General features: G+C 45.4%; 1 protein-coding gene across 1 annotated transcript in view; it reads left to right on the forward strand.

The window, feature by feature from the left end:
- The window catches only part of PITPNC1 (phosphatidylinositol transfer protein cytoplasmic 1), a 250,966-nt gene that overhangs the window by 213,617 nt on the left and 10,098 nt on the right, over positions 1-27,251 (forward strand). Inside the window, exons 7-8 of the mRNA XM_030843471.2 lie at positions 21,014-21,169; positions 23,977-24,040. Of these exons, the coding sequence (XP_030699331.1) occupies positions 21,014-21,169; positions 23,977-24,040 (220 nt within the window). The remainder of the gene's footprint in view (positions 1-21,013; positions 21,170-23,976; positions 24,041-27,251) is intronic.

Raw genomic sequence — 27,251 nt, forward strand, 5'->3', positions numbered from 1 at the left:
GGATGCTTACAATGTCTGGAGACATTTTTTTTTAAGATTTTTATTTATTTATTTATTTATTTTTGGCTGTGTCAGATCTTAGTTGTGGCACGCGGGATCTTCATTGAGGCACGCGGGATCTTTTGTTGTGGCGTGTGGGCTCCTCTCTAGTTGTGGTGCACAGGCTCCAGGGCGTGAGGGCTCTGTACTTGTGGTGCACGGGTTCCAGAGCACATGGGCTCTGTAGTTTGTGGCATGCAGGCTCTCTAGTTGAGGCGTAGAGCTCAGTAGTTGTGGCGCTCGGGCTTAGTTGCCCCGCGGCATGTAGGATCTTAGTTCCCTGACCAGGGATCGACCCCGGCATTGTAAGGTGGATTCTTTACCACTGGACCACCAGGGAAGTCCCTGGAGACATTTTTGGTTGTCACAACTTGGGAGTGCTACCAGCCACTAACCACATCCTATAATGAACAGGACAGCCCGCCACAACAAGAGTGATGGACCCTCAAATGTCAGTATGCCAAGGCTGGGAAATCCTGCCCTGAAAGTAAAGGTCGTTGGAGATGAATGGAGGTCTGGACTCAGCTCTCACACTCAGAGCCACCCCTGCCTGTCCTGGAGTCTTACTTAATGGATGTGGAGGAAGGGGGCCCCAGAGGGCTCAGCCCTGCACACTCTGTCAAGCCCTGCTTCCCAAACGATCGCCAGCCTACATTACAGGTAGAATTTTTTCTCACTCGCCCTGGCAGTTAGACCACAGAGGAAAAGGCAGACTTGGGAGCCTGCAATAAAATAATAGGAAAAGTATGTTCCGTGGGACTCCCTTATGACCTAAACCCACCATCATTGGACTTCCAGAATCCACACTGCAGTATGAGCCTACCAGAAGGGAGAGAAGTGAGTGTCCTAGGCTGTTTAGGTTGTGTGTCAGTAGCCAGGGACAGAGAATAAGGCAAACAACCGATTCAGAAGGCAAACCACTTCCAAATACATTTCTCCTCTGCACACTGTAAATAATTAACATCCTCCTCCCTGCCACAAGAATTTCCTTCTAAAATAAAATCTGACCTTGTCATTTTCTGCTTAAAAGCCTGGTCCCCTTAGCATGGTCCTCTGCCTTCTCCCCTCCAGCCCTCCCCACCCCTGTTCCTCTCAATTTGGAAGCTTCTAGTCATTACTCTTTAGAGTTCAGCTCAAATGTGACTTCTCCTCTTTGGACTCTCCTGGGCACCCCACTCCCTACCCACTGGCAGCAAGGATTCTGGTCTGTGGCTTCTAGATCATGCTGGCTCGTGCTAGCTCACAGTTATACCCTGAGCTCCACGAAGACAAGGGTTGTCGTCTTCATCACCATTCCCCAGCAGCTAGGACAGAACCAGCACATAGCAGCCACTCACAAAACGGTTGTTGAATGAATGAGTGAAAGCCACGGGCTTTATTTTTTCCTTCTAGCAGTGACAATTTCGGAGCGAGCGCTATCAATGAAAATGCATTTGTGGCCATTAAGCTAACAGTAGTGAATCAGAGTTCCTTATATATATATATATTTTTTTTTTCCTTTAATCTGAGGCCTACAGCTTTACAAGCTTTTTCTTCCAGTCCATCTTTGTAAGTTGACTATGTCAGCGTCGTAAATAGGAACGCATTTTCTGCAGAGAAAGCTGAAATGCTGGTGGGCTCAGTCTATTCTGAGACTTTGAGGCTTATGCATTCAGACCAGGGTTATCTGGGTCACCACTCAGCTCCCGTCACACACACACACACACACACACACACACACACACACACACACACACCCCCTCCATCCAGGCCGAAGCAGGGGATTGAAGTAATTTCTTTTCTTTTTCCATTTGTCCCTGGAAACCTCCGAGCCACATGAGGCAAGAATGCCTCTCTCACTAAGGTGACCAGAGCTGGAAGTTTTCCGCTGGGTGCCCTCTGCCTGGTGGCACAAGGGCCCCCACTAAGCAGAGTTTCAGAAGGACTCCGGAGACTCAGCATCGGCCGGTAGCTCAGCCCAGCGCTCTCTTTATTCTCATTTTGTGGTGCCGTTGTTTCCCAGCCACATCAGGGGCCTAAGCTGCAGCTCCCAAGAACCTCTTAATCTCAAGTTTTTCTCTCCTATCTGTGGCAGGACTCCACAGGGCAGCACTGTATTGTTTAAAAAAAAAGAAAACAGTGTGATTTCTCGGGCCCAGAGAGCACCTCCAGGTGCACCTCCACAGGGCCCCACCAAGGCCCTGCCCCCATTAGAATCATGAAGCTCTTTGCATCAAGTCACATCAGCACCACCCAAGCAGCAAAGACGAAGAGAAGCCAGTGTCTGAGCAGGTTGTACTTGTTATGTGGTCGATACGTGCGTTCTTTCTTCTGCCAAGGTGCCCATCCCTCTGATGCTCTGCCAGAATTTCAAGGTGAAAATCCTAACCCAGGAAGGAGGAACTCAGGCCGATCAGTTGTAGCATGCCCTCAGAGGACATGGGCAGTGAGCCCACACCTGCAAAGCTGAGTTGGCCATTTGCGATGCAGGAACAAATCTCAACACCCAGCCTCCAGGACTGGTCCAGCCTGGACAGTCTCCAAAAGTCAGGCTTAGGGAGCTCTAACTCAGAGGCCTTTGGTGTTGGCCCAAGTCCAGTGCTCTTCCTCCTGGATTCACTGCAGTCGTTTTTAAGGTTCAGCTTCCATTACAAGATCAAGAGGGACCAGAAAAAGTGGCATCTCTAGTGGCCTTCCAGGGATCTGTCCCCGCAGCTCCCCCCCAGAGACACGAATGTGGAGTCATACGCAGTTTCTAAATGTTCAGCCTTGAGTAGAAAGGGGGAAAAAGAAAAAAGAAATGTCATTTTCTGGGAGAGGAAGTTTAGAAGTAGAGGATGTGTTGTGCTTTGTTTTTTAAAAATCTTCATTGATTTATATAAAGCAAAGGGGAGTTTATAGACCAGTGGTTTCCAACTAAAGCCAGTTTTGCTCCCCAGGGGTCATCTGGCAACGTCTGGAGGTATTTTCGATTGTCACCACTGGCAAGGGGTTGTTTGCTACGGCATCTAGTACGCAGAGACCAGGAATGCTGCTATAAACATCCTGCGATGCCCAGGACAGCCCCACAGCAGAGAATTACCCAGCCCGAAATGCCAACTGCGGCAAAGTCGAGAAACTCTGCTGTAGGCCAATCCAAGGACAGGAAATGCAGGAAAACCTATTAGAAGCAAGACTCATTAATTTCTTTCGTTTGCATTTATTAAGTGCTTACTGTGTACCAGGCTCTGTGCTAGGCACTGGGGCTACAAAGGCCATAATCGTGTCTAGTCTCCACTACCCTTTGAACTGGATCCTTTCTCTTTTTTTTAAGAAAAAAAGGAAATTCCTCTTTCTCTTCATTTTGCAAGATGTAAAAGAGGTCTCCATTTTACCAGTGTTAAATAAAGCATAATAATTCTAATGGAGAAATCAGGGAAATTTACAACGTTTTGAACTCGGGTAGCAATGAAGGAGAATGTGAGACTGTCTCAGAAGCAAGTACCCCTGAAGTGGTATGATTGAAGGTAGGAGAGTACCAGGCAAGTTTTTAGGCAGGATTTGATTTAGAGCTTTCCCTTTGAGTTGGGTGACGAGGGGACTCTTTTGGAACTCAGCCTCCAGGCCCCCTGGATTATAGAGTTTTCCTGAACTAAGGAATCCTTACAAGCCAGTTCATTGGTCACACCCGATCTAAATATCTGCTGAATTCTCTCTTAAGGGAGAGAGAAGCGAACAAAGAGATACATCTAACTTTTCCAGTAACTGTCAAGGGTAAGAGATTAAATGCTGTTTGCTAAGTACAACAGGCCCCAGAAAGGGAACAGAGAGATGAAATGAGTAAATATTGTCATACTCAGCTGTACCCTTCAGTACAAAGTGCTTCATCCAAACCACTCTGTTCCCTCAAATTAAGAATATTTTCATGTCGGTCTATATCTTGATGGTTGAGGGTGGTCAAATTTTTCAGTTATCAAAAAAAAAAAATTTTCAGTTATCTCCAAATGGCCAGATTTAACACAGCTGCCTCCTGCTGGGGTCCACTGTGGAGTTCAGTTTGTTGTTGTGCTGTTATTGTCATTTTTTTTCCCTTTTCCCTCCGTCCATCTGCTTCTTTCTGAGAATAACGCAGCTGTTTGGTGATGGGTTCCAATTTGGCGGCGCTGGGCACCTCTGGGATAATAAGAACTGTCTGCGCCCACTGGTGTGGGGCGAAGCCTCCACCACCAAAGTGCTCCCCAGTGATAGCCTCCAAAGCTGGCACAGAAAGCCTGCAAGGAGATAGTCAGTGGAAGGGTCTCCAGTAGCTGCTGCATCGCAGGGCCCTGCGCCTCTCCCTTCACAGGGTCTCCATGAGGCCAGTGCTATTAGAGAGGGAAGCACGTGGTGGCCTCTGGAAGTGGCCGGAGCAATAGATGAGAAGGAAAGCCATTGGAAGAAGAACTTTTTTTTTTCTTGGCTGCATCGGGTCTTCATTGCTGCACACGGGCTTTCTCTAGTTGCGGTGAGTGGGGGGCTACTTTTCTTTGTGGTGCACGGGCTTCTCATTGCGGTGGCTTCTCTTTGTTGAGGAGCATGGGCTCTAGGCGCGTGGGCTTCAGTAGTTGTGGCTCGCGGGCTCAGTAGTTGTGGCTCGTGGGCTCAGTAGTTGTGACGCATGGGTTTAGTTGCTCTGTGGCATGTGAGATCTTCCCGGACCAGGGCACGAACCCGTGTCCCCTGCATCGGCAGGCGGACTCTCAACCACTGTGCCACCAGGGAAGCCCAGCAGGCGGATTCTTAACCACTGCACCACCAGGGAAGTCCCAAGTTAGGCGTTGTTAAAGTTGGTGTTTATGGGGCTTATAATTAAACATAACGCATACATGACATTATTTTATAAAAATGAGCTCACACGATGCAACTTTGCAACATGCATTTTCTCAATAACGATATAAGCTTGCCGTCTTTCTGGGGCAGTACACGTCTCTCTAGCAGACTTCGTAATGACTGTATGATGTGCCAGTGTATGATTATGCCATTCTCCATTTGGTGGACATTTAGAGTGTTTCCATTCTTTTGCTATTATAGTACTTCAGGCAACACCCTCATGCTATATATTTTTTTGGCATAGTTTTAATATTTCTGTAGAATAAGTTCTAAAAGTGAAATTGTTGTGTCAGTGGGCATGTGGGTTTAAATCTTTTTAGATATAGCCAAATTGCCCCCCACTCCAAAGCTATATTAAATGACTCTCTGATCCACACTTGTGTGGGAACACACTGAATTTTGAAGAAGTGAGATTGGAAAGGCAGTGTACTGAGTGAGAGCAAAGGCGGTGAAAAGGTAGGGAATTCCGCTGCACGTTCAAGGGTCAGTGAGTAACCGGGGCAGAAAAGAAGAGCCTCCAATGTCAAGCCAAGGAATTTGGCTTTTATTCTGCAAGTAGCTGAGAACTTTCAAAGCAGGGTCACCAGCCACCTTGCAAGGCGTCTCAATTTGTGACCACACCAGAGAAACTGACTTTCTCGGGGGGCGAGGGGGGGCGGTGGTGAGGGCAGACCGCTGGACACCAAGAGGTTTAGAACCCTGTAACTCATCAACTTACTTGTCTCCTTCTTCTGCTACCTCTTTTCGTGAACAAATCACCTTCAGCCATATTGGCAGCAATAAAACTTTGTTAATGAAAAGAAACTTTTGGAAATAACAGGGCACTAAACAGTAGTCCAGTCTTCAACAACCCTGGCTGCGTCATTTTTAGACCAATAACAAATAGGTACTCTCTTTCAGTTCTCATTTCTTCCAAGTAAAAGAAAGCTGGGTCCCCAAGTCTTACTGAAATACCACACCTAGTGCTGGTGTTTAAAACCACTACTGTTCTTTTGGCCTAATCACGTGGAGCTACTGCAATGTGTGAGCAAAGCCAATTTTTATTGGGAGTACTAGGAAAACGTTAGTGCCCAACTCCACCCTAGAGAAAGGATTTTTGTTTTTTTAATTTTTCAAGGGGAAAAATAACCAACTTAAACTGCTGCAATAATTTTCATGAATGAGGTTCCCCAGAGCTCGGTGCCCAGAATAGCAGTTCCAAATCTTACCAATTGGATTGGGTAGTGAAATGCCAAACCATGTGAATCAAACAAAACTGAGGCAAATGAATTCCTAAATATCAGATCAAAACCAGAGATTCTAAGTCTCTGCCAGGAGTGGAGTTGCTGATTGTGGTGCTGGGTCATTGAGTCAATAGAAAGAGCCTTTGGGGAAATGGCCCCATGTCCCAAAAGGGAGGATTCAACCAAGCAAAACATCCATTGAAGGGAGAAACAATTGGGCTTGTTGAAGAGGGATCTGTGCGAAAGATAACCTCTAGAACTCACGGATGGGGATTCCCAGCCCATGCTTTCCTTGAGTAGATGGAGCTCAACCCTAATGTACTAAGGGGCTCAGGCTTTGGGAGGCCTCCCAGGTGATCACAGCCATTGCACTTCATCAGCACCAATGATGATTCACCATCTTGAATCTCTTCCTCCGTTCAAATGAGTGGATGGATATGGAGAGATGAGATGAGATGCAATGAGATGATGTGATGAAAGGCAAAGCATTAAAATGCACAGTACTGGCACACAGTTAGCATTTAATAAATGTTCCCTTCTCCCTGCTTTGACACTGGCATTGAGATCTGCAGATGTGTCGCTGGGATGGTTGCTCAGTAGAAACCAAGTGTCTTTGTTTCTTAAGATTTTTTTTTTTTTTTTGATGTGGACCATTTTTTTTAAGTCTTTATTGAATTTGTTACAATATTTCTTCTGTTTTTTATGTTTTGGTTTTTTGGCCACGAGGCATGTGGAATCTTAGCTCCCCGACCAGGGATCGAACCTGCATCCCCTGCATTGGAAGGCAAAGCCAGGGAAGTCCCCCAAGTGTCTTTGGAAAGTGGCTGCCATGAGTGGGGCTCTGGGAGTTTGTTTGCATATTGCTTTTTACTTGTTGGCATGAATGCAGAAGAGAAGCACAGGGTTGGTTTCAATCACTCCAGTCCACAAGATGACAGAATTTGCTGCAGGTACTGCAAGATCCTTCAGAAAATGGAGCCATTTGTACTGCTGAGACCTTTTAAAAAATGTGTTCGTATTACTTCTGTTATTGTTTAACCTGAATTCAGACTGGCATGTGCCTCTTATACTTCACCCCTAAGAAACCTTAGAGGTTGCATTTACTGTTTGTTGTGCCAACCTGGGGCAGTCTGTAGCACTGGAGTCCCAGGATGCTACCCAAGGCAGTTTGGGCATTTTATCAGCTGTCTACCACAAGCCTTTTACCAGGTGTATTTTAGAAGAATAATAGTTAAGACTTTAAAAGAAGGAAGCGGGATCCAAAGGAAAGGCTTTCAGCCAGAAGTGAACAGATATAACCAAGCTCTTCTTCAGTCCCATCTCATGGAGAACCTCCATCTGTACGTTCAAGAAAACAGGCATTAAATCCACAGCTTGCCACCTACATCAGCCCCTGCTATTTTTTGCCTTATTAAAACACCAGGACTTCCTGTCCCTTAGAGCAGAGTTCCCAAATCAGATTAGAATCACCTTAGGAGCTTAAAAAAGTGCAGATGCCTGGGACCTTCTCTGGACCTACCAAACCAGATGCAGTAAGGTGGGACCCAAGGATCTGTGTATGAATGCATCACGTTTGGGGGAAAACCTCAGAGGAGAGCTTCCCAACATTTTTCATGCCATGATATGCACATAGAAAATGATCGGTTTTGATTGGCATGTCAGGGAGCTCCTGGTCACAGAGGACCACCCCCCAGGGTCAGGAGGCCCAGTCTGCTCACCCAGGGGCCAAGGGGACCCGGACCTTGTCACACCTGTTTATCCATTCAAGGTAGGGAAGCTCTGCCTAAGCAAGGTCGATTTACAGTGTTCACATTCTAAAACCATTTTATTGTTACTTAATTTTGTAGAGGCGAAAGGAAACAGCAATGTAAGCCTGGAAGACTGCCCAATCCCCTACCGAGGGAGGGGTCAATACCTTTGATTTTCATTCCATCTGTTGAGAATCTGATACCTGTCATCTGTAGAGTCATACTGTCATCTGTCATCTGTAGATGACATCTGTAGAGTCATCTGTAGAGTCATACTCAATGCCTTCCTTGCCAACCAACAGTGTTTTTATAATATACATTTGTGCAGTTTTCTCCTAAGTTGCTGCTGAGTTGGGGGCTGGCTTAGGATCGACCCTCATCCAAATTTATTTTCTTTCATTGAAGACCGTAATCAGTGTCCGTCAGATCCTCTGGCTAGATCTTGCCCAAGCCCTTTCCCAACTAGCTCTAAGAATCTAGGGCTGTGACTCTGGGATGATGGAAGTGATATTTTTTTCTCTTGAGAAATAAGACCTGACCTAGTGATTCTCTCCTCCACTTCCATTGTTTCAGACTCCAAGTACAACTGTTCAGCTTCTGCTCCAAAAATATCCAGGAAAGAATAGGTGCTATTTAGTGGCTTGTCTTTATCTTTTTTTTAATTGTTAAGGGACCCAAAAAAAGACATAGAATTATCAGCTCATTAACTTGGGCCTTATACGTTTCAACAGATTTCTCACAGAATTGCTAAACCTGACTTTAGAGGGACAGGAACTAACTTTTGAGAAAAAGAAAGGTCATTGCTAAGTTATTTTATTCAGTTATATCATTTAATGCTAACCATTCAATAGAATAGATATTGTTTCCATTTTATAGATAGGGAAACTGAGGCTCAGAGAGTCTAAGTAGCTTGCTGACGTTTCAGGAAGCCTTGATTCAAACCCCAAAGATTGTGCTTCTCCTCCCCCACCAAGCTGGCCCCTTCAGGCAAAGCTGAAGTTACAAACACTGTTGTCTGTCTTTATAAAGCACTCTAGGAAACTTGTTTCCTCCTAAAATGTAATTCATTAACCCGGAGTCTCACTGACCATATGAATGGAGGATCTTAGGGAAAGACAGAGTAAGTAAGAGGAAGGGCCTTTCCAGTCCCTTGGTTACCGTCCTTAGGTTTAATGATCTGATGGAAGTCGACTCCACATCTTTTAGGAAAGTTTTCCTCCTTGTGAACATTCTAGAAAATAGTGGGTTGGCCAAAACAAACCTGGTCTGGAAAAAACAAAACGTGGCCATCCCACAGCAGAGTAATACAAGAACCCATTAAAGAAAAAAATAAAAGTCATAGCCCCCAAAGAATACACCCACAGACACCAGTTTAGGAAACATTCCTTTTCTCATTTTTATTATCCCCTCAGCAGTCTTGGAGTTAAATAACTTGCCCAGGTTCACACAGGTAGTAGTCGCTGGAGCAGAAATTCAAACCCACGCATGTCTCATTGCAAAGCTTTTTTGGTCCCCCACTCAGTTCTGCTCCACAGAACCTCGGGCCCCACAGAGGTGCTTCTGAGCCCAGTAAACAGTGACATATATTGTGTCAAACAATGAAGGTTGTTTGACAGTCCAAGGAATCCACTCATCATTTTTACCTTCTTTATATGTTGGGATTCCAAATAATAATTATGTCTGGGAAAACAAAATGAGTTCTAAAGCTAAGATCAGTTTGAAATCTATTCCAGCTTTAAAAATGGAAATCCTTTATTGCCTTCAAATACAGAGTGATTGGCTTATTGACTATCTCTGTCCCAGTTTCTGTTCAACAAGTTGGAGGTCCAAGTTTCCCAAAACAATACCATACGTGAGGGGCAAACTAGATTCAGGGACAGTTAATCCAGTGCTGATCACTGTTGCCATGTTGCAACTCATCGAGAATATTTCTTAGTCTGTTATCAGCTTTTTAAAAAAAAATTTTTTTGATTGATTGATTGATGGATTGGCTGCGTCGGGTCTTCGTTGCTGCACACGGGCTTTCTCTAGTTGCCGCGAGGGGGGGGGCTACTCTTCTTTGCGATGCGAGGGCTTCTCATTGCGGTGGCTTCTCTTGTTGCGGAGCACGGGCTCTAGGCGCGCAGGCTTCAGTAGTTGTGGCATGTGGGCTTCAGTAGTTGTGGCTCGCAGGCTCTAGAGCGCAGGCTTCAGTAGTTGTGGCGCACGGGCTTAGTTGCTGCGCAGCATGTGGGACCTTCCCGGAACAGGTCTCGAATCCATATCCCCTGCATTGGCAGGTGGATTCTTAACCACTGCGCCACCAGGGAAGCCCCTGTTATCAGCTTTTGATTTCAGAAACTTACACTATCTGTGGGCAAAATTGTATATCCTCAGTATGGATATATGATACGGTTATTAATGCTTCACAGCACAGCTAAGATCAGAGTGAGCAGGGACAGTCCACAACACGAAGTCCCAGCTCAGAGTCTGCCAACGGAGCCAGGTCCTAACCGCCCTCCTTTCTGGGAAGAGATTGGCTCCCTGGCTATTAGGACGCTGGTGCCTAGCCTCTCACTGTCACACAACATAAGGCGGGGTTCTCTCCAGTGGGTCTTTGAATAACTTTATTGGTTTTGATTAGAGGTGATCTTGAAAATATAGTCATATCTGTGCCAAAAGGAACAGAGTAGCTTCATGTAACAGGATATTAGGGAGCCGCCTCTTGTTGCTCTGAAATTGGGAACCAGGCCCAAAGCTGGGGACAAAGAGGAGTTACAACGCCACATTCCCCGGGCAGCCGCTCATCACTGAGGCCAGGGACTCCCCAGGGCTGGCCCGGACAGCCCAGCTGGCCCTTTCGCCATGGCACCCATCATCCATCTCCCCTCCATTCCTAGTCTGTATTTGAAGATGGGGGAGGGGAGTTCTCAGAATCATTGGGGGTACACTTATTGCCTAACCCCAAAGCCATGTGACGGGAGAATTCCAAGAGAATTAATTACAGAAACTGGAGCATCTGCAAAAGAAAAAAAAAAAGGCTGACTATTTGCTGAGCTGGGAACCTGCAGGTCCACACGCAGCTCCGCCATCCAGGGAGACTGGGGCGAGGCTGCAAAGTGGCCCCAGGAGTTCGTAGGGGAACACAGAGATTGATTGATGCCTGCTGCCCATCTGGAGGTTTCTGAAGGAGGAGGCTTGTGGAAGGAGCCCATGGCAAGGGCTCAGATGGAGCTGTGGAGAGTGAGTCTGGGAACAGGATGGGGACGTTCCTTTGGACATTATACGAAATGAAGATAATGTACTACTTTAGAGGTTTGTAGTCAGGAGAATTCCAGGGTGTTTGCCCTGAAACCCACAAATTCTCCAATTCTCTGATACCAACCCGGTGTCAACAATTCACTTCAGTTCTGACACTACCTGGCTTTAGCATCACATAGCACAAGTTCAAGGACTCAGTCCCACAAGACCACTCCCACTTCAGATGCCAGTCACAAGTCCAGGGCCACCACATTAACCAGTATTAACTAGTATTAACTCCTTCCCACAAAGTCAACCTCACATTCGAGAATTTGCTGGGAAGGCTCACAGAAATCAGGAAACCACTTGACTTATGTTTAACAAACGAACATTTACTAGTTTTTTAGAAAGAGTGCAATTCAGGAACAGCCAAAAGGAAACGATGCACAGGGCAAAGGATGAGGGAGGGAGGTACAAGGTTGCACGTCCTCTCCAGGCATGCCCACTGCACCACCACCACCCCACCACCACCACCACCACCCCCGCCCCAGCACAGTGATGTGTTCACCAACCTGGAAGCTCTCCAGATCTCACTGTCAAGAATTTGTATATTTCAATCGCCAGCCTCCCTCTTCTCCCTTCCCCAGAGGTCAGCGGTCTAAGCCCTTGATCTTTCTGGGAACCAGCCCCATCGTGAGGCTATCTAAGGGCTGCACCCTAAGTCACCTCACGTATATTTCTTATACCACAAAGATTAAATGAGAGAGCATATCTGAAGTGCTTGACCCGGGCTCTGGTACCCAGCAAGCATTTGATGAACATTAGCTAGTGTGGCGACTTCCCCCTCCTTCCATCCTCCACTTTCTCCTGACCACCTCTCTCAGGGTTCTCTTTTGCCTTCGTCTCCTCCCCGCCCCCCCCAAAAGGCATCACCAGTGGTCACCCTCAGGGCTAGAGGCTGCTGACTAGTCAATGGTTTTGTGGTTTGTACTCAAATTTTCCATTTTAATCTTCCTCTTCTTCAGGTAGAGAGTTTTGAGTTCTCCCGGCCCTGAATTAGAACCGAGAAGGGCTCAGAACACCCACCAAAACACTCCCCCTGCCCAGCCACCTTTCTCTCTGCCTTTCTACATGTCACACACACCTTCTGAGTCAAGCTCCTTTAAGAGTTGCTTTGCAGAGGACTAACAGATCACTCCGTGTTTGCAGTACACGCTAGTGCCAAGAGCAAATGCTTTAAAAATAGCACTTTAGGTATTAACTGCTAACAAAGCAAGAATTGGCTGCTTCTGGCTACAATTTGCATTTGGGATTTTTTTTTTTTTTTTTTAAGCTGATGCATAGCAGGTGACCTTTTAAGTAAAGTTTTTGGCCAGTTCTCAAGTGCACTGTGATGAAAGCTCCTTAGTGCTGTTGGCTTTTTTTTTTTTTTAACACCTTTATGAGACCTACCTCACATACCATACAGTTCACCCACTTAAAGTGTAGAATTCAGTGGATTTTAGTACTTTCACAGATGTGGGTAACCATCACCACAGTCAAATTTAAAACATGTTCATCAACCCAGTAAAGAAACCCTGTATGAATTTTATTTTTTTTTATTTATTTATTTTTGGCTGTGTTGGGTCTCCGTTGCTGCGCGCGGGCTTTCTCTAGTTGCTGAGAGCAGGGTTGTGGTGCGTGGGCTTCTCATTGCAGTGGCTTCTCTTGTTACGGATCACGGGCACTAAGTGAGCGGGCTCAGTAGTTGTGGCTCATGGGCTCTGGAGCGCAGGCTCAGTAGTTTTGGCGCACTGGCTTAGTTGCTCCACAGGCATGTGGGATCTTCCCGGACCAGGGCTCAAACCCGTGTCCCCTGCATTGGCAGGCGGATTCTTAACCTCTGCGCCACCAGGGAAGTCCCAGAGACCCTGTATGCTTTAGCTATCACACCCCCTATTCTTTTATCCTCAATCCCACCCCAGCCCTAGGCAATCACTAATCTTCCTATCTCTGTAGATTTCCCTGTTCTAGACGCTTCATATGAATGGGATCCTTTAATATGTGGTCTGCTGGGACTAGCTTCTTTGAAAGCACTTTAATTTTTATGCGTATCCCTTTTAGGATTCAGGTTTAAGAAATGTTGGTCCAAATTTGCGGCTAAATTTTAGCTGGTTGAAACGGCCATTCATTGAAGGGGAATGAGAATAATACCACCTTGGAGTCATCAGGAAAAGTTCCTGAATGCAGGAAAAAATCTGATATTTTTCAGATTGGTTAGTTCATCTCTATTTGAGGGCTGAGCATTATGGTTACATAATATAGTAATTCCTAGCCAGTTACTGCTTAGCCCCTTTTCATTTAACATTTATCAAAGACTTCTAATTTCAGTTAACAGGGCACGCCCCTGTTGGCTATAGTCCTTTGTGGTTCAAATTGAAAGCGTAATTAATCACGGAGACTTTCTATCTCAGTGAACGTTGGCTAATAATATTGCCTCTGAGATGCAAGCTGCGCTCCAGCCAGGTTGAGATCTCCTGCGGGTTTCTCCTGGCACCTCCCAGGTGTGAGACTGATCCTGACAAACCCAGGGACACAGTTTCACATGGGCTGCACTAATCAAAGCCCTTAGCATCACCTTTGTTCTGCTTTGTCCAAGTGCGAGATGGATGAAATTTGAAGGTGTGACTGACCCCGGGGAGAGGAAAGAGGAAGCCTTCTAAAGAAGATGCGCCCGCGCGGAAGGAAGTGTGACCAGCGAGGTCCATCTGGCCCCGGGGAGAAGCCCTGGCACCAGTGCGGCTCCCTCCGTAAAGATGGGCTTTAATGACAAGGGTCCAAGTTGCCATCTGCCAAGCCTGGGGAGCACCGATAGGATCCAGAGCCAGAGCTCTCACTGGGGGTGAATTTAGAAGCCCCCCAGCTGGAGGAACTTGCAGCCTGGTGCGTTCCCAGCTAGCCAGCTGCTGGGCAGAGCCCTCAAGGCAAGAGCATTGACCGAGTAGGTGAACAAGCTGTGGAAGAGTTACAGGGTAATCTAGAAGACTTCCCTTGTGAAAACCTCTCTGACTTGGTGTTAGAGGTTGGCCTGGTTCCCCACAAAAAGATATGTTGACGTCCTGACCCCCAGTACCTGAGAGTGTGACCTTACTTGGAAATATGGTCTTTACGGAGGTAATCAAATGAAAATGAGGTTCAGTGCTCTCTAATCCAATATGACTGTGTCCTTACGAAAGGGGGAAATTTAGAGACAGAGACAGACATGCACAGAAGGAAGACGACGTGAAGACACACGGGGAGGACGCCATGTGACCGGGGTGTACATCTACAAGTCAAGGAACACCAGAATTCCCAGCAAACCAAACCACCAGAATTAGCAAAGAGGCATGGAACAGATTCTCCTTTACAAGCCCCAGAAGGGACCTGCTCTACTGACACCTTGATCTGAGACTTCTAGCCTCCAGAACCGTGAGACAATAAATTTCTGTTAAGCCACCCAGTTTGTGGGTGGCTTACCACAAAGTGGCTGTTAAGTGGGTGGTACTTTGTTATGATAGCTCTAGCAGACTTATACAGCTAGGCTCCCCGTTAGGGAAACAAGCTCCACCCTAGCTTGGATGATTACTGGAAGGAAAGGATTGCATTTATCTCTGTGTCGTTCTCAACTCTTCAGGAGGAAGGCTTTTATATAACACCTGAGATGCTCGAAGTTATCTGGTTTCAAGGCTGGCCCATCCTGACATGGGGAGATAGCTGCCCAGTGTGTCCACCTGCCAGGGAAGCTCCCAGCTTGGATGGACCAGCTCCTTTGTGTGCCCCTATGTGGTTCCAGAACCTTGGTGAAATCAGTAAAATCCCTTCCTTTAAGGGATCAGCCTACAGTAGGGCAATCTGCTTTGCTCTCTGCTTTGTCAACTTGGAACAGTGTTCCTGAAACATAAGAGAAAGAGGGAAAGGAATTGATTCTAAGATTGAAGACTATCATTTGTCCTTGGCCCAGAACCTAGTCATGAGAGTCCAATAAGCAAAAACCCTTTCCTTGGGATTTCTTCCACCACCATACTTAATGGACACTGACAGGTGACAGCTTCCAGAAAATGGAAATGCCCACCCTGCCTCTCACTGACACAAGAACACCAGCATTATGGTGGGCAGCCATATTTTTTGGCACTTATTTTTCTATACACTCAACCACAGGATAACAATAAAGTAAAGATAATCCTGCAGCACTTAAGATATTCCTGCTGCCTTTCTTCTGAGGAGCTGAGATTTGAGGAAATTGAAATCTCTTAAGGATGTTTCAGTATCATGTGCTTCTTAAAGCCCTGGGATATCTCCTGTATATCATGCATCACCTGTTGGGTGTTGGGCTGGGGACTTCACCGACATTATCCAAGTTAAGCCTTGCAACAGTCCCACAAGGGAATTAGTATTAACACCATCCTGCAGATGAGGAGACTGAAGCCCCTTCTGACAGATTGTGCCAGAATTTCAGATGAGAATCCACATGGTCTAGGAGCAGGGAGCCCAGGTCTGGGAGTCAGGTTGACCTGAGCTTGAGGCCTGGAGAACTGTGGGTAAGTCAGCAATCGCCTCTGAGCTTCAGGCTCCTCGTGTGGAGCACAGAGATGACATTTGCACCTTACGGTAGTGGTTAAACCTTGGCTGTATGTTTGGATCACCTGGGGCGCTTTTGAAATCCTGGATGCATGGACCCCACCCAAGACTGATTTGATCAGAAGCATTGGGGATTTAACCGTACTCCTCACCCCCAGAGGTTTCTTTCACAGTTCTGGAGGACAGAAGTTCTTAGTGACGGTGAGGCTCTAGGGAAGAATCCTTTCTTGCCTCTTCTGGCTTCTGGCGGCTCCAGGAGTTCTGTGGTTTGTGGCTGCATATCTCCAACCTCTGCCTCCAACTTCACATGGCCTCCTTTCTGTGTCTTCTTTTCTGTCCCTTATCAGGACACTTGTTATTGGATTTAGGGCCCACCCTCTTAATCTAGGATGAGCTCGTCTCTAGAGCCTTAGTTTCATTACATCTGCAAAGACCTTTTTTCCCAAAGAAGATCTCATTCATAGGTACTAGGGATGAAGACTTGGACATATCTTTTGGTTTGGGGGGGGTCACCAACCCACTACAGAGAACTTTCACTGTGTTTTCTGATTGCACCGGGTTGGGATCCAGCAAGAGTTTGGAGATGCATAATCTCTCAGTCACACTAAAGTCAAATTTTATGTCCTTTTAAAATAGGCCAGGGCTTCCCTGGTGGCGCAAGTGGTTAAGAATCCGCCTGCCAATGCAGGGCACACGGGTTCGAGCCCTGGTCCAGGAAGATCCCACATGCTGCGGAGCAACTAAGCCCGTGCGCCACAACTACTGAAGCCTGCGCTCTAGAGCCCTCGAGCCACAACTACTGAGCCTGTGTGCCACAACTACTGAAGCCCACGCGCCTAGAGCCCGTGCTCTGCAACAAGAGAAACCAATGCAATGAGAAGACTGCGCACCGCAACAAAGAGTAGCCCCCGCTCACCGCAACTAGAGAAAGCCCGCACGCAGCAACAAAGACCCAATGCAGCCAAAAATAAATAAATAAATTTATTAAAAATAAAAAAATACTATAGCAGCTATAGAAAGAAATACAAACTAGAAAATTAAAAAATTTTAAAAAAAGTTGTAAGAAAGATCGAGTGCTGTATGAATGGGGCAATTTAGATATTTATGTTCATAAACTCAAGTGAGAGAATGAGAGTTGAAGATAATAATTTCCAGAAGAATGAGTATTTGGGGGGAAGGTGGGGAGGAGAAATAGAGGGGGAGGGGAAAAGGCAGAAAGTTTGTAGTGACCAGAATACTTCAGATAAGACCCAGTGGTTTGATTTTTTAAATTGTATTAGTTTATCTATTTATTTTGCTCATTGTCATTCAAAGGTATTCAGCTGGATGTTCGTTTCTGATCTTGAGTTTTGATTAAAGGAGTCCTTTGGTAAATCCCTCTCCCGTACTTCCCTCCAGCTCTCTGAAAGTGAATCCCTAATTATAGGCCATGGATGAGATTTACTAGATGAAATCAGCAGCTGTGGATATGACACCAGACTCGCAAAAAATCAACACACTGTTGCCATAAAAAGCCCAATTGTTAATTGCTTCTTTGGCATCTGGCTATAACAAAAACACCCTTTCGCTGTTTAATATTCAAAGTAAATGTACTGGAAAGAACATTGGGCTAGAATTAGGGGAGGCGGGGATTCTTATCCCAGCTCTGTTACCAAGTGCCCATGGTTTGGGGACAAAACATTTCATTTTCTCAGGCCTCAGTATCCTTATCCATAAAACCGAGGGTATGAAGTCAAATTACCACTTCCAGTTTAAAAATCCCTTTCCGCATCTTGAAAATACAGCACACTTCTCATACCCATCTAGCCTTTTCCCAAAGCTCTGTTTCACGAATGCCTGATATCATTCTATAATTTTGTGGTTCGATCGGGAGCCACATGTGAATTTAAGTGTCTGCATAGTTTTCACTTTGCAGGCAGTACTTTTCAGGTCTTATTCAGAAGTGAAGTTTGCTGTGAGGCCCCACAACTCTTAATTGCTTTGGAAATGCAATCTGCCGGTGTTCCACGTTTAATATTACAGAGTCTTAACGTCATTCTTGAGATGTCTGGAATCTACACGAAGATTCTAGGATAGGTATCACGTCAAGATCCACAGTGGCTGGCTGAAGGAACAAGCCGAGGCTAGTCCATGAATCAGGGACTCACATTGGGGAGGGGAGCGTGGGGTGCAGCCAGCTGACCCAGGGGCCTCCATCTTCAGGCTTCTCTCAGGCCCAGTGCACAGGACCTGAGACAAGTGAAAGCAGCTCGGGCCACGGCCACACTTCCTTTGTTGACTGGGTCCTTTGTCTCTTAAATGTCTGGGTTGCCAGGAACTTTGCCCTCTCGCTTTCAACTGCTCGCTGGCACTGCAACTGTCCTTTATTTACCCAGTTGCTAACCAGAGTAGGATAACCTCCACTCAGGTTCACGAGGGTTTGCCTGTGTGTATTCTGGTCGGCCACAGCCTGGAGGTCGTGTCTTTTGAGCCTCAAGATAGTTGTCCATGTGCTGATAATCATACTCGTCACTTGCCTCTTGCGGGAAAGTCAAAGGGCAGGTGGGAAAAGAAACCAGCTTCCCCTGTTTAACTCCAGCTCTTGTATTTTAAGTTTCCGGAACTGCTTGGCAGCCCTACATTTCCTTGTGTATAGTTTTCAAGGGTGTAGCTAATTGTATGAACTCTCGGTGAGCTCTGGGAAAAAAGCAAGCAGCATTCCTTCTCTTCATCTTTGGAGATCCAGTTATTGCATCTGTTTTGGCATCCATTTGATGCTCCTGTTTTGTTATCTCTTGCTGAGTAACAATGCATCCAAGAATTTAGTGGCTTAAAACAACAATGTATTAGTTCTCACAATTCTGCCATCTCGATTGGGCTTAGCTGGGCAGGATCTTCTGTTCCTCGTGGTATATGCTTGGACTGAAACATCAAAGACGGCTCTTTCGCTCATGTGCTGGCTTCTCAGATGGAATGAGCGAGCATCTCTCCACATGGCCCTCCACATGGCAGGCTTGGGCTTCCTCACAGCATGGTGGTCTCAGGGTGATCAAGCTAGATTTTTTACATTGTGGCAGACTTCCCATTTTCAGCTTCTCTTAAAGACCTGAACTGACACAGTGTCTCTTCTGCCACATTCTTTTGGTCAAAGCAAGTCACAGACCAGTCTAGATTCAAGGGGAGGGGAAGTAGCCTCCACCTCTTACAGGCATAGTGAGGGAGGGAATTGATGGGGGCCATCTTTGGAGATTATCTCCCATAGTCTCCCTGGTGATATATCTCTTCATTTACTGGCCTTCTGTCTTTGTTCTTTTTTTTTAATTTTTTTGTCTCTGTTGGGTCTTCGTTGCTGCACGTGGGCTTTCTCTAGTTGTGGCGAGCAGGGGCTACTCTTTGCTGCAGTGTGCGGGCTTCTCATTGCGGTGGCTTCTCTCATTATGGAGCACAGGCTCTAGGCGTGCAGGCTTCAGTAGTTGTGCCACGTGGGCTTCAGTAGTTGTGGCTCGCAGACTCAAGAGCGCAGCCTCAGTAGTTGTGGCGCACGGGCCTAGTTGCTCCGCAGCATGTGGGGTCTTCCCGGACCAGGGCTCAAACCTGTGTCCCCTGCATTGGCAGGTGGATTCTTAACCACTGCACATTTTGTGGTGTAGGAATACAGGTCAGGCAGGAATTAGTCCCATGGTCTTAAACATCACATCTTTTACCAGCAATTCCAGGGTGCTTTGGAAAGGCATTGCTATCTCTGCCCTGGACTGTAGGGCTGAGCATCAGAGGCTTCACTGACTGCCTTGGGAAGTACAATAATGGCCAACATCAGTTGGGCACTTGCTATGGGCCAAACTCTGTGCTTATGCCTTTCTCATATATCATGTTATTATCATAATCTTTCTAGGCCTATGCACATAATTTCAGTAGCAGTTTCTGGGTTGGTCCAGGTGATAAAAATATAGCTTGGCAAAGTTGGTACTAAAGATTCAAAAATGCTGCCCACACTCAAGTCCCTCCCTCCCCAGAAGTACTTATTTCCTTGGGGTAGTTATTATGCATCCTTCTTTCCTTACTCCCTTCCAGAAACCCTTTTGTCAATTCTGTATTCCATTAATTATATATGTGTCCCACTCTGGTCCCTGTCTACCCCCAGACCCACCATCTTCCTGCCACTGATACAAGTAAGGAAGGACCCTGGAGGAAAGTCAGGGAACAGAGATCATCCAAGTAGAATTGAGTCCATTCTCTGAGTGGAGGGAAGTGCCCTGCAATCACACACAGGCCATACCTTTCAGACCACACATGCACCTGGTGCCCTCACACAACCCCCAGGGCAAAGAAATCTGGTTGAGGGGAAGCATAATGTAATACCTGGTTCTGTGCCTGCCCACAGGGTGCATTCAGTAAACACAGTTAGGACAATGATTTTTTTTTTTTTTTTGGCTGCATTGGATCTTTGTTGCTGCGCGTGGGCTTTCTCTAGTTGCAGCGAGTGGGGCTACTCTTCATTGCAGTGAGTGGGCTTCTCATTGTAGTGGCTTCTCTTGTTGCGGAGCATGGGCTCTAGGCACGTGGGCTTCAGTAGTTGTGGCATGCGGGCTCAGTAGTTGTGGCTCACGGGCTCTAGAGCACAGGCTCAATAGTTGTGACGCATGGGCTTAGTTGCTCCGTGGCACGTGGGGTCTTCCCAGACCAGGGCCCGAACCCGTGTCCCCTGCATCAGCAGGCGGATTCTCAACCACTGCGCCACCAGGGAAGCCCCAGGATAATGATTATTATAGTATTACTTTATGCAAGAATATCAGCAGGGAAACTCCCTGGCGGTCCAGTGGTTAGGACTCTGCAATTTCACTGCCGAGGGCACGGGTTCAATCCCTGGTCAAGAAAGTAGGATCCCGCAAGCAGCGTGATATGGCCAAAAAAAAAAAGAATATCAGCAAACCCAGAGCCAGTGCACACCCTGAAAAACCCTACTGAGGTAGTAGATAGCATTTTTTATATTTCATTTATGTATTTTCATAGCTTTATTGGCATCTAATTTATATACCATAAAGTTCATCCATTTAAAGCGTTCAGCTCATTGGTTTTTAGCATATTTACAGAGTTGTGAGCCATCACCTTAAATCTAATTTTAGGGCATTTTCATCACCTCAAAAATAACTTCGTTCCCATAGCAGTGATCCCCATACTATCTCCCTCCCCCGGCCTTAGGCCACTTATCTACGTTTTCCGTACATTTGCCTATTCTAGATATTTTACATACATGGATTTAGACACTGTGTCTTTGGCTGACTGGTTTCTTTCGCTTGGCTTCCCTTATTCACTTATTTCGTGTAAAAAGATGGTTGAACTTTTAAGTTATCATTTCTTTGATTTTTTTTTTTTTTTCTCCAGGATCCTAAACACTTCAAGTCAGAGAAGACAGGACGAGGCCAGTTAAGGGAAGGCTGGAGAGATAGTCATCAGCCCATCATGTGTTCCTACAAGCTGGTGACCGTGAAGTTCGAGGTCTGGGGGCTTCAGACCAGAGTGGAACAATTTGTACACAAGGTAAGTAAATGGACAGCAGTTCCTGGGCTATGGACAAAGTAATTGTCTTTGTTGTGAGCTGGAGTGCCCAATGCCCAACAGATGTATAAGCGCTGAGCCAACACGAGGTACCTGCATCTAGAAAACCCGGTTTTCATGAAAATGCATTTTGTCTACTGTTTAATTTTCTTCCACTAATAGATATCTTACACTTTATCTCACATTCTGTGACCTCCATGTCTATTGGGTGAGTATGTTCAGGAAGTTGGGCTTTCAAAATATACTTCTCTCTTTGGCATCAGGCTAATCTAGTTCCAGAGAGAGGTACTTGTACTTGGTCCTTGGGTACTCAGGTTCAGACAGAAGCACAGGGTTTATCTGTATGTGCAGAGTCCCCCCAAGGACAGATCTCACTCAAAAGATCCTGCAAATGTAGACACCTGAGGTAGAAGTTGCCCCAAGAGACAGAACAGGAAATCCCAGTGGTCCCATTAGATGGTGTACCCCAGCATTTCTGCCCTTTTAATAATTCTGCTACCAAAGAATTATTAACAACCTCAAAACACAGATTTCAGTTGTATGCCTACTTTGACTAAACATGTTAATGTTGTAGCAGGAACCCATTTGGGGTGATGATTTAAGTTTGTTAGGGGCTTCTAACATAACTCTTATCCTTATGGAAATTAATGGGAAATACAATGTTGAGCATTGCCCTTTGTAACTCCTATTTTCATGAAAATAAATACTATCCAAGTTGTCTCTACATTCCAGATAGGCTGGATATCTGTTTATTTTTCCACTTAAAAACTGATAAAGAATAGCTTTCTGAAATTCTTTTGGGGGCACTGGAATTTAACCTTAATGCACTGAGCTTTTTGTTACTTAGATGGATTTATCTACTGATCTTGGGGGGGGGCAGTTGACAATAAAATGTGTAAATCTTGAATTTGGGTCCAAGAAAGAGATTGAACTTGGGCTCCTGATAATAGCAGACCCTGGAGCAAATTTGAAGCAGAGAAGTGTACTGATCTGCTGAGCTCCAGAATCCATTCTGCCCAGCCCGGGGTGGGAGCCAAGTGGCACACAGAGAAATCAAGTTCTGGGACCTCTTGTTTCCCTGCTGTGTCCCAGGTATTAAGCAGGAAGACAGTCTGGGCTCTCAGAGTAAATATTTTCCAGCCTCAGCTCTGGGTCGAGCTCCAGCTATATATTCTTGACTTCCTACAACATCCCACCTTTTTTTATAAACCCCAAATGATCTCCTCTTATCAGGGCCACTACCATAGTATGTTTTATTATCTCCTCTTCTCACAAAGCATATTTAGATTGCCACAGGGCCCACTGCGTTTCTTTTCTAGTTTTGAGAATCCATTTCTTTAAAATACTTGCAAGAATTACGCTCTAGTAATAGGCATTCCCATTGCCCATTTCCAAATATAATGAAGTGTTATCAACACCCCCAAAACACACCTGCTGTGGCACATGAGCCACTAATGAGTATCTGAGGCTAGCATTTGCATGGGTTTTAAGTGCCAGGGATGCCTTTCTCTGAACACCTTTGTGTTTGAAGAATCTATTCACAGTTAAGGGGAAAAAATGTTCGAAAGGGAGCCATTAGCACATTATTGAATTCTTGTTTCCAGTAGACAGCTGTGTTGTGCTTAATGCAATAGGGTGTATTTACTGATGCCTCAATGCAGTTCTTTTGATTTCCATGAATTTGACACACTCAGCACTCAAGTGTGTATGGCTTCATGTTGTTTCTTATTTTCATTACATGTTTCCTCCTTCCGAATTACAAAAGCCTCACTAGATATCCAGAGGCCTGGAGTAATAAACACTTCATTATGAAAGCTTCCCTTGTTCCTGCAAATTCACTGAATTAAAATCCTTCATTTATTGAAACATGCTTGAACCTTCTGCAAGAGGTTTTTGACAATTGCTAGATTTGTTTGGCAGGAAGAAAGGAATGTTGGAGGGAGAGCGTTGAGTATCTAAGAAATGTAAAAAGGCATATTTACAGAAGAGAGAAAAAGAATACCATGAAATAAAAGCACATAAATGGTATATAACACACAAACCCTCTAGAATTATTTTTCTTAGTCTTCTGTTGCCGTTATATGTCACCATAAGAAACAATTTCATTCCTTTTGTCTCCAGTTAAGTTCATTATTCCCATTACGTTCTACTCTGGTTCAGGTCTCTTATTTCATCTCTTTCAAGAATAGTTGACTAAACTGCTCCCCCCCCCCGCTTTTATTACATGAAAATCAAGCCTAGAAAGATATTTACTTCTCTTGAATCCCACACCTTCAATTATTTTTTAAAAAAATTTAGCAATATTTAGGATACTTCATTAGAAAAGAGAGAGTTTTAAGTGCTTTTGGCTTAGAAGTGACTTGCTTCCCGGACAAATGTTCTTGATTTCCAACATTTATGACCTCCTGGCACCACTGAGACGTACCCTTCCGCAAAAGAAAAGTAGAACCTGTTTTAGGTAAAAATAAATGAAGAGAAAAATCTTAAGGTGATCAGTCCTAGAGATTCATTCCAGTCACTGCTGTGTGACTGCCAAGTCGTTGTCATTAGTGTGAACAACCTCCAGCCCAACTTTCAAATAAGATAAAGAGATTAATTTACAGCAAGTGTATGGACACCATGGAAAGGGCTGAGAGTAAGTATGTCAGCCCCTAATTGTCATCACATATGGCCAGAGGGATGGAGAAATTTGTAATTGCCGGGATTCCAAGAATTGGGAACCATCCCTTTTCCAGATAGTTTTAATCAAACCTCGTATTCTGTCAAACATCCTTCTTTTGCTTTTTTAGGTGGTCCGAGATATTCTTCTGATTGGACATAGACAGGCTTTTGCATGGGTTGATGAGTGGTATGGTAAGTCAACTTCCCCAAAATGACTCATAGAACAACTTCATAACATGTTGGCTTGGGCTTTCAGTCCATCTGACTTCAACTGCTACCTAGAAAGACAACAACAAAGGCAGGGCTATTGCTTCCTGTATTGGAAACAGCACTGTCCATGGGACATAATGAAGAAGAATGTAGTGATAGAAGCTTGGTCTAAAATAACCACAACACTTAGTTATTGACTAAGTAGGACCTCAGCATGTTTGATGCTTACATACTTGATAATGCAGGGCTCCATAATTCTCTGTCGATGGGCTTCAAACCCATCCTGATTTATCCCAAACTTCAAGATCAGTGCCGTGTGAAGCATCATATCAAGTGAAAGCAGTCCTTTGATTTAGAGACTATTGGAAACACCCCCTCACCAAAAACATAAGGACTCTGTAAGAATTCAAGGACAAAGGCATTGGTACCACCTTATTTCTAACTGAGACTATTGTTCTGGCTTTTTAAAAAATGCTTTGGGAAGAATTAAACAAGTTCTGTATATTTTCAGTAAATGGAAAGAAACAAGGTTTGTTTCATCCCATGATGGATGGAGGACCCTTCCCATATCCCCAGTGCTATCATTTTGTCCACATGAATCCTTGACATTCCCAGAATCAGTCATCGGAGGCTAGTGTCCTTGACTATAAAAAGAAACAAACTATAAAAAGAAACAAATGTGACTTGGGTCATATCTGATTGCCTAATGAAATGCCCTTCTCCTTGGCCTTTTCCTAAGTCACATTGAATTTGTTCTCAGTGTAACCTAGATTGCATTTGGGTGCCTTTCTGTCATTGTTCCACCAATCCCTTCCCTCCTCTTAGCAGAAGGTATCAAATTTGAAGTGAAAAGTTACATTGGACTGAATGGGCAAAGACAGTGATTGTTATTAATGTTGTTAGCTGTTTCTGACCACATTTCAAAAGACAGGGTTCTGTAGGCTATGGGAGTGCTTTTTTTTTTTTTTTTTTTTTGCACAATTTTCCCAGATCCACGTCTTCTGAAAAGCAAATGCATCTTTGCATCTTCCTGGGTTTGCTCAAATGCAGACCTCTGGAAGAGACTCTTTGGAAAGATCATCATTTGCTTTCTCTTATCACATACCCCGAGGACGCTGCTCACAGGCAGCCATATTGTCACGCCTCCTGAACACATATCTGTGGTTGTCTATTGAGAGACAGAGGGAGGGAGAGTCTCCTGTGATTAATTCCCCAGATCATTAAACAAATCTTTCTGGTTGTTTTTTTTCTGGAGAACTTTTCTCAGATTCTTAAGGGGAGTACAGACACCCCAAAGGTTAAGAACTGCTGGTCTCCCCCAACTAGCACTCCACCACGCTCCTGGCATCCTTGCCACTGACACTAAGGGAATTTCAAAAGGTTGTTCAAATAAGAGGCTCAAAACTGGTGAGAAGTTTGGCAAGTGAACAGAGGCCTGAAGGGCCAAAACTCTGCCACACTGAAGAGCAAGAGACAGGGCACTTCAGTAGATTTCTCTTGAGTGCCAGGATGCCTTAGAGGACTTTTCGGAAAAGGCAGCATCAAAAAGGGTAGCCGTGGGCTTCCCTGGTGGCGCAGGGGTTGAGAGTCCGCCTGCCAATGCAGGGGACACGGGTTCGTGCCCCGGTCCGGGAGGATGCCGTGGAGCGGCTGGGCCCGTGAGCCATGGCTGCTGGGCCTGCGCGTCCGGAGCCTGTGCTGCGCAACGGGAGAGGCCACAGCAGTGAGAGGCCCGCGTACCGCGCAAAAAAAAAAAAAAAAAGGGTAGCCGTGCCCTGATTAAGAGGACAAAACACTGCAAGCCTGTTGATCAGAAAAGAGAATTTGAGTAGAGGCAAGATATAGAAAAAGAAAATGTGGGCGGGAGTCTAGTAAGGGAATGGCTGGAGTGCAGAGGATGGGGGCCGATTCTTTTCCATCTCACCTGAGCCTGAAGCAAGAAGAGACTTAAAAGACTTTTAGTCCAAAACAAAACAAAACAAAACTCAGACTATTACAGGGGCCCAAAGTTAGAATAATGCATCAAAGGAAGACCTTTGAGATGAGAACATCTACTTAAGATGGGTGAGGTGGAGACAGGAATTAACTCAGAGAGACTACTGACAAAAAGCCCTTTCTGTATCTGAGTGCAGAAAAAAAGCGTGTGGTTTAGCAGATATAGATGGTCAGGGCACCTTGTACTCCCCAGAGAAGGCATCCATCCATTATATATACAATCCTAGCCCCAACCAAAACAAGCAGCGTTTTCACTCAGCAAGGGGTCTGAGACCCACCCCATCAATTTCATTTAAATTACTGGCATCATTGCCCCCAGCTGAGCTGCTTGCCAGGCAAACAGTAGCTCCTTCATTACACAGATGCAGACACTCAGTCAAATAAATGAAAATAGCCCTGCTCAAAGCCCCTTATTCAAGGTAATGCTGCAGAGTGCGGGCCTTTCAGGTAAATGGCTGTGTCACCGCCCACCAGAACAGACCTTCAGTTTTGGGTACCTGAAGTTGCTTATTTCTCTTTGGTCTCTACAGGCTCAGTGAGGCGCTCATAGTAAACATGGAAAAGGTTCAAAGTAAAGAAATCCTTTCCTGTAGCTTATGGCACTTATTCTGCAAGTGGGCCTGCCACATCAGCGTCCTTGGGGTACTTGTTACAAGTTCAGATTCTCAGACCCCACCCCAACCTGCTGAATCAGATACTCAAGGGGTACAGCCCAGCAATCTGTGTTTTAACAAGCCCTCCAGATGAATCCGATGCTCGCTAAAATTTTAAGAATGACTTTAAATCAGATTAGATTGAAGGGACAGTTTAATTAATTCAATCCAAATGTAATTATACTAGAGAGTGGTAGATGTCTTCAGGGCCAACTGCTAAACTCTGATGACTTGTAAGCATTAGGAAAAAGGCGCCCCTTCTGGGCAGTTTCAGCAGGTGCTGTCAGCTTAGGGCTGAATTTTAGCTCCATTGACCTCCAGGGCTGTGTGTTCCTACAGTGCCCAAACTGGACACCCTTATGCACTGGCAGCCCAGGATGATCTCTTTCTCCCTGATTAGACTCACCACCTCCAGTGCTTAATTAAGAGTAAAAAAAAAAAAAAAAAAGACACTGTAGATGATGGTGATCATTTCTTGCCCAAGGATTAATTTTGTATCTTTTCTGAATTTCAGCATTTGACTGTCACATAACTATTTCCTAAAA

The sequence above is a fragment of the Globicephala melas genome, chromosome 20 (genome assembly GCF_963455315.2).
Source record: "Globicephala melas chromosome 20, mGloMel1.2, whole genome shotgun sequence".
NCBI lineage: Eukaryota > Metazoa > Chordata > Mammalia > Artiodactyla > Delphinidae > Globicephala > Globicephala melas.